This window comes from Phoxinus phoxinus (genome assembly GCF_949152265.1).
Source record: "Phoxinus phoxinus genome assembly, chromosome: 3".
NCBI classification, from domain to species: domain Eukaryota; kingdom Metazoa; phylum Chordata; class Actinopteri; order Cypriniformes; family Leuciscidae; genus Phoxinus; species Phoxinus phoxinus.
The window spans coordinates 629,712-642,211 of NC_136878.1; the positions used below are offsets into that span (position 1 = coordinate 629,712).

A 12,500-nucleotide genomic window follows, 5' to 3' on the forward strand; every position below is an offset into this window, starting at 1 on the left:
CCCTACGGATCAGGATTGGGATGCCATTAAAGTTCAAGTGCATGTAAAGGCAGACGTCCCAAAACCTTTGGCAATATAGTGTATTTACAGTTTATATTTGACCAAATCATGTTAATGTGTATTTTGCTTCATCCAGTGAATGAACTGCTTACGATAACAAATGAAAGTGTAGCGAAAGCTTATCGGCGCTCAAATATCAGCAATTTTCCATAAATGATTTCTGCAGCTCTGACATTTCCGTCGATCAATGTACGAGAATCAATGACTCGTTAGTCGTGTTTGAGTCAGTGACCTCATCGTCCTGCTAATGATCCAAGTATCCTTTATATTCTTTTAATGCTCTCCTTAAACTAGAGCAGAATCTGGAGAAATGCTGTCGCTCCTGGTTTAAGGGTTTTGGGCTGGAAACACACGCATGAAAACACTTGTTGCGGGTAAATGTGTTTTCTGCTGTCAGTGTGAGCGGAACCCTGCTGAGATAGTGAGTTAAACTGTTGACATGATTATAGCAACTACACATTATGGTTTAATGAGACAAACTCATGATGTGTGTGTGATGATCAGGTGTGTGATGATCAGGCGTGTGATGATCAGGTGTGTGATGATCAGGCGTGTGATGATCAGGCGTGTGATGATCAGGCGTGTGATGATCAGGCGTGTGATGATCAGGCGTGTGATGATCAGGCGTGTGAGGATCAGGCGTGTGATGATCAGGCGTGTGATGATCAGGCGTGTGATGATCAGGCGTGTGATGATCAGGCGTGTGAGGATCAGGCGTGTGAGGATCAGGCGTGTGAGGATCAGGCGTGTGATGATCAGGCGTGTGAGGATCAGGCGTGTGATGATCAGGCGTGTGATGATCAGGCGTGTGATGATCAGGCGTGTGAGGATCAGGCGTGTGATGATCAGGCGTGTGATGATCAGGCGTGTGATGATCAGGCGTGTGATGATCAGGCGTGTGAGGATCAGGCGTGTGATGATCAGGCGTGTGATGATCAGGCGTGTGATGATCAGGCGTGTGATGATCAGGCGTGTGAGGATCAGGCGTGTGAGGATCAGGCGTGTGATGATCAGGCGTGTGATGATCAGGCGTGTGAGGATCAGGCGTGTGATGATCAGGCGTGTGAGGATCAGGCGTGTGATGATCAGGCGTGTGATGATCAGGCGTGTGATGATCAGGCGTGTGATGATCAGGCGTGTGATGATCAGGCGTGTGATGATCAGGCGTGTGATGATCAGGCGTGTGATGATCAGGCGTGTGATGATCAGGCGTGTGATGATCAGGCGTGTGATGATCAGGCGTGTGATGATCAGGCGTGTGATGATCAGGCGTGTGATGATCAGGCGTGTGATGATCAGGCGTGTGATGATCAGGCGTGTGATGATCAGGCGTGTGATGATCAGGCGTGTGATGATCAGGCGTGTGATGATCAGGCGTGTGATGATCAGGCGTGTGATGATCAGGCGTGTGAGGATCAGGCGTGTGAGGATCAGGCGTGTGAGGATCAGGCGTGTGATGATCAGGCGTGTGATGATCAGGCGTGTGAGGATCAGGCGTGTGATGATCAGGCGTGTGATGATCAGGCGTGTGAGGATCAGGCGTGTGATGATCAGGCGTGTGAGGATCAGGCGTGTGATGATCAGGCGTGTGAGGATCAGGCGTGTGATGATCAGGCGTGTGATGATCAGGCGTGTGATGATCAGGCGTGTGATGATCAGGCGTGTGAGGATCAGGCGTGTGATGATCAGGCGTGTGATGATCAGGCGTGTGATGATCAGGCGTGTGATGATCAGGCGTGTGATGATCAGGCGTGTGATGATCAGGCGTGTGATGATCAGGCGTGTGATGATCAGGCGTGTGAGGATCAGGCGTGTGATGATCAGGCGTGTGATGATCAGGCGTGTGATGATCAGGCGTGTGATGATCAGGCGTGTGATGATCAGGCGTGTGATGATCAGGCGTGTGATGATCAGGCGTGTGATGATCAGGCGTGTGAGGATCAGGCGTGTGATGATCAGGCGTGTGATGATCAGGCGTGTGATGATCAGGCGTGTGATGATCAGGCGTGTGAGGATCAGGCGTGTGAGGATCAGGCGTGTGATGATCAGGCGTGTGATGATCAGGCGTGTGATGATCAGGCGTGTGATGATCAGGCGTGTGATGATCAGGCGTGTGATGATCAGGCGTGTGAGGATCAGGCGTGTGAGGATCAGGCGTGTGAGGATCAGGCGTGTGAGGATCAGGCGTGTGAGGATCAGGCGTGTGAGGATCAGGTGTGTGATGATGGAATGAAGCTGTTCCTGGAGCTTTAGATGGGGAACTATGGGAAAGAGTGAATCCCCTCCAGCCAGAACGGACGGCTGTGTTTTCTGACTGCTGAACGGTGGATCTGACGGGAAGCGTCTCTAGCGGCCCAGACGGACTGGAATAGGGCATTCTGGGAGGAAGCGCTCCTGCGGGCGTACAGGCGGAGAACTGTGCTCGAGTTATCCTGAGAGTTCAGAGGTCACAGACATGCAGAGACTAGACGAGAAACAACCGCATCAGAAGAACTCTCTCTGTGTGTGTGTGTGTGTGTGTGTGTGTGTGTGTGTGTGTGTGTGTGTGTGTGTGTGTGTGTGTGTGTGTGACGGTGCGTGTCCACTGGCACGGAGCGAGCAGAGCGTTTTCAATGAATTCCGATGGAAGACGAGCTTCACGCTCGTGCAGTGCATTGTGGGATTGAGTGCAGCCGAGAGTGTCTAAAGGTCGGGCGGTTCACGACTTTATGCAAATATCAAGTGAAAAATGTGGTCGGCAGCCAATCACTGTGAGCTTCGGGTTGTGACGTCTGTCTTTAAAAATATGCAGATTGTGCCAGAGTTTATGCTGGATTTTGTGCGCAAATACATTTATTTACAAGTTAGACACTTTGCATTTGTTATATATATGGGTTAGGGTTATATATATGGGTTAGGGTTATATATATGGGTTAGGGTTATATATATGGGTTAGGGTTATATACATGGGTTAGGGTTATATATATGGGTTAGGGTTATATATATGGGTTAGGGTTATATATATATATATATATATGTTACATATTTCAGTGTTCATTGTGATATTACTGGCTAGGTTTACAAAAGTGTAATACATTGATAGGATATCTTTGCTTGTGGCATTAGGAAACTCTGATGGTTATATCGTCTGTGTGTTGAATAAAACACAGATTAAACACACTCGCACACACACATTAGAGTATTAGCGTAGACGCCATCCTTCTTATGATGTACCAAGTACATCAGGATTTACGGGAAGTGTTCCCGGTCCCGGCTGTTCTAAACTATGCAGCCTAACATTGAGTTATAGAAGTCTATAATGTGTTATGTGTATGCTAGGCCGAAGAGATGTGTCTTTAGTCTAGATTTGAACTGACAGAGTGTGTCTGCTTCCCGGACGATGTTAGGAAGACTGTTCCAGAGTTTTGGTGGTAAATAGGAAAAGGATCTACCGCCAGCAGTCGATTCTGATATTCTAGGTATTATTAACTGGCCGGAGTTTTGAGATCGCAGTAGACGTGAAGGACTATAATGCGTTAAGAGCTCGCTCAAGTACTGCGGAGATAAACCATTTAGTGCTTTGTAAGTGATCAGCAATATTTTAAAATGTATACGATGTTTAATAGGCAGCCAATGCAGTGTTGACAGAACGGGGCTACTATGGTCATACTTCCTGGTTCTGGTAAGAACTCGAGCGGCTGCGTTTTGAACTCGCTGTAGTTTGTTTGTTAAGCGTGCAGGGCAGCCACCCAGTAGAGCATTACAATAATCTAGCCTTGAGCTCATGAACGCATGAACTAATTGTTCTGCATTTGTCAATGAGAGCCTATGGCGTAATTTAGATATATTTTTAAAAATATATAATATATAAAAATATATTAGAAGAACAATGACTGAAGATATTAAGATGTTTGTACTGACAAAAATACAGAGGAAGATCATATTTTATACATTCATATGCGCCTCCAGAGGCGATGATTCCTGACCAAAGCGAGAATAAACAATCAGATATGTGTAATCTAATGTGTGTGTGTGTGTGTGTGTGTGTGTGTGTGTGTGTGTGTGTGTGTGTGTGTGTGTGTGTGTGTGTGTCGAGCAGAGCCTGGAGTGGCGAGAGGTCTGGTGTTCCTCCAGAGACCGCAGAAGGTTTCGGCTCTTCAGGGAACGGATGCAGTTCTGGAATGTTCCGCCTCCGGGTTTCCAAACCCGTCCTTTTACTGGATGAGAGGAACCGAGCTCGTCCAGAGCAGGTGAGCACACACACACACACACGCACACACACACACACACACACACACACACACGCACACACGCACACACCATGAGGAACACAACTATACACTGCTCATAAATTGCACTATATTTACTCACGCCTCAGCTGTGTTTATTTGACTAAAAATACAGTAAAAATTTGAAATATTATTAGAATGTAAAATAGCTGTGTTCTATGTGAATATTTATTTATTCATTCAATCAATTATTTTTTTCTGTATTATTATTATTAATGTCTCTTCTGCTCACTTATTTTATCAAAATACAGTAAAACAGTGAAATATTATTATAATGTAAATCATCAGTTCTCTATGTGAATATACAGTAAAGTGTAATTTATTCCTGTGAATGTTCAGCATCATTACTCCAGTATCTTAAAGTAAAGACTGATGGTGTGTGTGTGTGTGTGTGTGTGTGTGTGTGTGTGTGTGTGTGTGTGTGTGTGTGTGTGTGTGTGTGTGTGTGTGTGTGTGTGTGTGTGTGTGTGTGTGTGTGTGTGTGTATGTGTGTGTGTGTGTGTGTGTGTGTGTGTGTGTGTGTGTGTGTGTGTGTGTGTGTGTGTGTGTGTGTGTGTGTGTGTGTGTGTGTGACTCTCTCTCAGGTCAAAGAAATACTCTCTGTTGAGCGGCAGCAACCTCCTGATCATCAGCGTCACGGACGACGATTCGGGAATCTACACGTGCGTCGCTCAGAACAAACAGCAGAACATCTCGGCGTCCTGCGAGCTCTCGGTGCTCGGTGAGTCTCTCACGATCAACACACACTCACCCTGCGCTCACTACACACACACTCACCCTGCGCTCACTACACACACTCACCCTGCGCTCACAACACACACTCACCCTGCGCTCACTACACACACTCACCCTGCGCTCACTTCACACACACTCACCCTGCGCTCACAACACACACACTCACCCTGCGCTCACTACACACACTCACCCTGCGCTCACAACACACACACTCACCCTGCGCTCACTTCACACACTCACCCTGCACTCACTACACACACTCACCCTGCGCTCACTACACACACTCACCCTGCGCTCACTACACACACTCACCCTGCGCTCACTACACACACTCACCCTGCGCTCACAACACACACACTCACCCTGCGCTCACTACACACACTCACCCTGCGCTCACTACACACACTCACCCTGCGCTCACTACACACACTCACCCTGCGCTCACAACACACACACTCACCCTGCGCTCACTTCACACACTCACCCTGCGCTCACTACACACACACTCACCCTGCGCTCACTACACACACTCACCCTGCGCTCACTACACACACTCACCCTGCGCTCACTACACACACTCACCCTGCGCTCACTACACACACACTCACCCTGCGCTCACTACACACACTCACCCTGCGCTCACTACACACACTCACCCTGCGCTCACTTCACACACTCACCCTGCGCTCACTACACACACTCACCCTGCACTCACTACACACACTCACCCTGCGCTCACTACACACACTCACCCTGCGCTCACTACACACACTCACCCTGCGCTCACTTCACACACTCACCCTGCGCTCACTACACACACACTCACCCTGCGCTCACTACACACACTCACCCTGCGCTCACTACACACACTCACCCTGCGCTCACTTCACACACTCACCCTGCGCTCACTACACACACTCACCCTGCACTCACTACACACACTCACCCTGCGCTCACTACACACACTCACCCTGCGCTCACTTCACACACTCACCCTGCACTCACTACACACACTCACCCTGCGCTCACTACACACACTCACCCTGCGCTCACTACACACACTCACCCTGCGCTCACTACACACACACTCACCCTGCGCTCACTACACACACACTCACCCTGCGCTCACTACACACACTCACCCTGCGCTCACTACACACACTCACCCTGCGCTCACTACACACACACTCACCCTGCGCTCACTACACACACACTCACCCTGCGCTCACTACACACACTCACCCTGCGCTCACTACACACACTCACCCTGCGCTCACTACACACACACTCACCCTGCGCTCACTACACACACTCACCCTGCACTCACTTCACACACTCACCCTGCGCTCACTACACACACTCACCCTGCGCTCACTACACACACTCACCCTGCGCTCACTACACACACTCACCCTGCGCTCACTACACACACTCACCCTGCACTCACTACACACACTCACCCTGCGCTCACTACACACACACTCACCCTGCGCTCACTACACACACTCACCCTGCGCTCACTACACACACTCACCCTGCGCTCACTACACACACTCACCCTGCGCTCACTACACACACACTCACCCTGCGCTCACTACACACACTCACCCTGCGCTCACTACACACACTCACCCTGCGCTCACTACACACACTCACCCTGCGCTCACTACACACACACCACTGGCCTGATCTCCAGCTGATTACTCCTCTACATGACCAGAGATCGCGGTGTGACGATGCCCTCACGATTCCAACACGACACTGAACTCACGATACGACATGTGACCCTGGACCACTAAACCAGTATTCTCAAATAGCTGAGTAAATAATCTCTCCACTGATGTGTGGTGTGTTAGGATAGGACAATATCTGGTCGAGACACAACTATTGAAAATCTGGAATCTGAGGAGCAAAAAAATGTAAACATTGAGAAAATCTCCTTTAAAGTTGTGCATTTATGTTCACGATTGTGCTGCATTCACTCACAAAAATACATGTTTTATATATTTACGGTAGGACATTTACTAAATATCTTCATGGAACATGATCTTAATATCCTCATGATTTCTGGCATAAAAGAAAAATGGATAATTTTGACCCATAATGTATAGTTGCTATTGCCACAGATATACCCGTGCGGCTCCAGACTGGTGTTAGTGAGTCACATATTATTGCGATACTCAAAAACTTAATTAAAGGTTAACAAAAATGTACTGTTGATTAAAATGCAAAAATTTGGTGTTACATTGTGTGTGTAAATGAATCGACTTGTGCTGGAAACACAAAGCACAGGACAGTAGAGACACCAGAATAACATTATCCATGATTCTGAAAATACACAATTATTTTAGATGAATATGCTCTGGATATATTCATAATAATGTAGGACACTTTTCACTGGTAACATCAGACATTTAGCATTATCCGGAGCCATAAATATTCCCCATGGCATTATTACACTTTATATTCAACATTATATAGTGGTTAGGGTTAGGGTTAGGGTAGGTTAGGGTTAGGTTAGGGTAGGTTAGGGTTAGGGTTAGGGTTAATATACAACATTTCTGAAACTCACAATACATATTGTTGCATTTCTGTATCACAATATATTGTCACACCGCTAGTGTAGTGTCTGTATACGCGAGCGTTTAGTGACTGACGTGTTCGGTGGATGTGTGTGTGTGTGTGTGTGTGTGTGTGTGTGTGTGTGTGTGTGTGTGTGTGTGTGTGTGTGTGTGTGTGTGTGTGTGTATTACGATATATTGTCACACCACTAGTGTAGTGTCTGTATACGCGAGCGTTTAGTGACTGAAGCGTTCGGTGTGTGTGTGTGTGTGTATTACGATATATTGTCACACCGCTAGTGTAGTGTCTGTACGCGAGCGTTTAGTGACTGACGCGTTCGGTGTGTGTGTGTGCGGTCGTGAGTGTTCAGTGATCGACTAGTTTGTCACGTACATGCGCTGACTTTGAGGAAGTGCAGCAAGCGTTCAGCTCAGCGGTCTTCATGAATATACAACAGTGTGCAGTGCATTTGTAGGGTTTGAAGCGCCGGAGCTCTTGTGAAGATGGACTCTCAGAGCTTCTTTAGAAAGGCTTTTAAAAGTGAAGCATTTTGCATGAACGCCCTTCAGATTCACTCTGTTCACTCGCGCCAGCATTCTTCAATCGTGTCTCAATCCGTCTTCAGACTCGCGGTGTAGTGATCGCTCAGATCCGTTAGGAACACTGCAAAACATGCTTTCTTACGCAGTATTTCTGTCCTGTTTCCAGTCCAAATATATAAAAATACTCAAATCAAGATGCATTTACTAGATGAATAAAATGCCATAAGATATTATGTCTTGTTTTCTGGGGAAATAAATCAAAATTAAGAGAGTTGTTGCTTAAAAAAAGAAAAATGATCTGCCAATGGGGTCTGAAAAATAATCGTTTCTGTTTGAATTAACATTATCTTTCAGACCCCATTGGCAGATAATAAGTTCTTTATAAGCAGAAACTCAGTTGATTTTTATTTATTTCCCCAGAAAACAAGACATAATATCTTATAGCATTTTACTCATCTAGTAAATGCATCTTGATTTGAGTATTTTTAGATATTTGCACTGGAAACGAGACAAAGACACTGCCGGAGGTGTGTGTATAATTGAAGCCACGGCCTCCTCTCGTGAGATGATTGAATCTGCAGTTGGCAGAACACACATTCTGTCCTGGACTTAAAAAGTCATCAGCATTTGAGCTTTTTGTGATTAAAAAGGCATCTTTTATCATGTCAGATACTCAACTAGACGTGCAGTGATGCTATATTCATCCATACTGCAAACCCGCATCAGTAATCTGTTCATAAGCAGCTGCAAACATCTGTTCATAGAGCGTTTGAGCCGTGATCTTTAGGAAGAGCTGAACACGTTAATATTCATGTGTTGTTTCGAAGGAGGGAGTTTGAGTTTGTGTGGGATTAAAGTGATTCTGGAGAAACTTTGACTCCGATACCTTGTGTGAAGAAACTCTTGTTTTTTTTTCATCTGATTCTCATTTCCATGAGTTTCATGTTCCTTTGTGAGATTCTGTATTTGATCGTTAACGCTTTGAAATTAGGTTTTTGTTCTTGTTTTTATTTTTCCATCCATGTAAATCTGCTCTGTTTATATTCAGCGGTTATTATGTCAGACTTCACAGCGTTGCGTGTTTTTGTAGATGTTTTGTTCACTTTGTGAAACAGATGGTTCAGATTCTGTATTCTGATTGGATGCTGGTAAACACAAACTCTATTCAACCGTTAGTTCTGATCCTCAAATCTGATTGATTCTGGGAGGTTTGTGTTTGTGTCTGTGTGTTGACTGACTGACTGATTGGGTTGATTGATTGATTGATTGATTGATTGATTGATTGATTGATTGGTTGGTTGATTGATTTATTTATTGATTTATTGATTTATTGATTTATTGATTTATTGATTTATTGATTTATTGATTTATTGATTGGTTGATTGGTTGATTGATTGACGTAAATAATTGGCCAAATTTTAAATAATATATAAAAGTGTTACATCGATAAAAGAATATATAAAAGTGTTACATTGATAAAAGAATATATAAAAGTGTTACATTGATAAAAGAATATATAAAAGTGTTACATTGATAAAAGAATATATAAAAGTGTTACATTGATAAAAGAATATATAAAAGTGTTACATTGATAAAAGAACATATAAAAGTGTTACATTGATAAAATAATAGAGTTGGGGTACTCGAACTCGGACTCGGACTCGAGTCCGGTCTCGAGTCCAATTTTGAATGGACTCGGACTTGTCACGCACTCGAATGAATTTGTACTCGGACTTGACACGGACTCGGGACATTTTAGACTCGGAAAAATGTCCGAGTCCAGTCGAGTCCGGGCACTGGATGACACAAAACGAAATTTTGTGATTTTTTTTTATTCAAAAACGAAACGAAACGAAACGAAACGAAACAACGTTGTTTCAGCGTTGTGCATTGTAGCCAATCACAGTTAAGTGCATAAACACAGTGGCAAATCAGAGGCGTTTTAGAGTCCGCATGCGAATAATTCGCTCAAAATGTATGTTTAGAATCAGCACGAGCTTTATCCTTTCGCAAATCCCCTCATAAACAACAAAGTCTCTCTAGACGCAATATAAATAAGATATTCACTGTGCAGTGCGGACAACTTCAGTCAGTGTTTATGACGAGAGTTTTAGGGAGAGTGCCGAACGCGGTAAGTGATGGCTTAAAGGGAGCGCTGTTGACAATCTAAATAGTTTTGTTTTTCATACTTCTAGAGGACCAGTGGTTACGTTCACACTGTAAATTATAAAGAGTGATAACTGCATTTAAATGTGGGATTGAATCCACTTAATTGTTGTCCTTTGAATCATGAAATTGCGATGATTTGACACATAGCAACATAAGAACGTGTTAACCATAGCAACATTTTGGCGTCTGATAATGTTATCATTTTTGTTGCATTTATACTTTAGTCATACGTTTACATACTCCTTGCAGAATCTCCAAAATGTTATTTTTATATGTTTTTTAATAAGACGGATCATACACATTGTTTCTATTTAGTACTGCCCTGAAAAAGCTTTTTCACATAACAGATGTTTAATAGCCTAAATAAAATACAAACACAAAATAAAGACAAATTACATAGGCTCGATTTTAATATTGTGTCATTACCTGAATGATCCACAACTTTTTTTTTTTTTTTTATGTTTAAGGAAAATCATCCAGCTCCTGCACATTCTTTGCTTTTCCAGCATCTTCTGCATATTTGACTCCTTACTAGCAGTGACTATGATTGTAAGATCCATACTTTCACACTGGTGACAACTGAGGGACTCATACACAACTTTTACAAACCCTGCAAACATTTAGTGATGCACAAGAAGGAAGCATCCGTTAAGAGCCAAGAGGTGTAAACTTTTGAACTGGATCATTGGTGTAAATTGGTCTTATTTGTTTAAAAATGCATTCATTAATTTAGTCCAACCCTTTAGAGGCTAAATAAGATATTAGCATGTACAACACAATAAGAAAAATTTAAACATCATCATCTTGCTCAAAAGTTTACCCCTGGCTCTTAATGCATCGTGTTGCATTATTAAGCATTGCCTTGCAGATTCTAAAAGATGTACAATAGGTAAACGTATGACTGTAACTATACATTGCAATCTTTTTGTAAGGTTTAAAATATTAATTTAAGAGCTCAGTGTTGAGACCTTTCGCCGGGATTTGATTGACAGGTGATCTGACCAATTATAATGCAGATACACGCCATTTTTGTTCGACAAACAAACCAAATCAGTTAGTAGATTAAAGGCAGTGGACTTGTGTTTATTGATTTCTTTTTTAGAAATTTGTGCTAACTAGAAGAGATTATCAGTTCACGTGCTGCTTGAACTGAGGCCTACACATTAAAGCACCACAAAACAGTATTTATCGTTTGAATTTCATAAAAATTAAAAAAATTGAAAGCTGAGACTTTTTTGTTTCAAACCAAAAGTACCCTGCTCTGTCTTGTCTGTTGGCACATTGTTAGTGTCCTCTTTGCTCCGACCGAGAACATGTGGAGTGAGAGAGGAATGGCTTGTTGGACGTAGCAACAGTAACCAAGAGGGGCGGGTCTTTGTGAAAGGTCAATTTCAAATCATTTAAATCTTTGTGGACTCGGCCGGACTCGACTCGGACTCGGATGTTAAGGACTCGGACTCAAGTCCGACTCGACCCTCTTTGGACTCGGACTTGGACTTGTACTCGGTTGTTAAGGACTTGGACTTGACTCGGACTCGACAAAGGTGGACTCGGACCCAACACTATAAAATAATATATAAAAGTGTTACATTGATAAAAGAATATATAAAAGTGTTACATTGATAAAAGAATATATAAAAGTGTTACATTGATAAAAGAATATATAAAAGTGTTACATTGATAAAAGAATATAAAAGTGTTACATTGATAAAAGAATATATAAAAGTGTTACATTGATAAAAGAATATATAAAAGTGTTACATTGATAAAAGAATATATAAAAGTGTTACATTGATAAAAGAATATATAAAAGTGTTACATTGATAAAAGAATATATAAAAGTGTTTCATTGATAAAAGAATATATAAAAGTGTTACATTGATAAAAGAATATATAAAAGTGTTACATTGATAAAATAATATATAAAAGTGTTACATTGATAAAAGAATATATAAAAGTGTTACATTGATAAAAGAATATATAAAAGTGTTACATTGATAAAAGAACATATAAAAGTGTTACATTGATAAAAGAACTTATAAAAGTGTTACATTGATAAAAGAACATATAAAAGTGTTACATCGATAAAATAATATATAAAAGTGTTACATTGATAAAAGAACATATAAAAGTGTTACATTGATAAAAGAATATATAAAAGTGT

The 12,500-nt window shown here is 42.8% G+C and overlaps 1 protein-coding gene across 1 annotated transcript in view; it reads left to right on the forward strand.

Annotated features, from left to right (window-relative positions):
- dcc (DCC netrin 1 receptor) overlaps positions 1-12,500 on the forward strand; it is a gene marked incomplete at its 5' end in the record, with an annotated part of 182,987 nt that overhangs the window by 27,119 nt on the left and 143,368 nt on the right. Inside the window, 2 exons of the mRNA XM_079605559.1 lie at positions 4,139-4,289; positions 4,913-5,049. Of these exons, the coding sequence (XP_079461685.1) occupies positions 4,139-4,289; positions 4,913-5,049 (288 nt within the window). The remainder of the gene's footprint in view (positions 1-4,138; positions 4,290-4,912; positions 5,050-12,500) is intronic.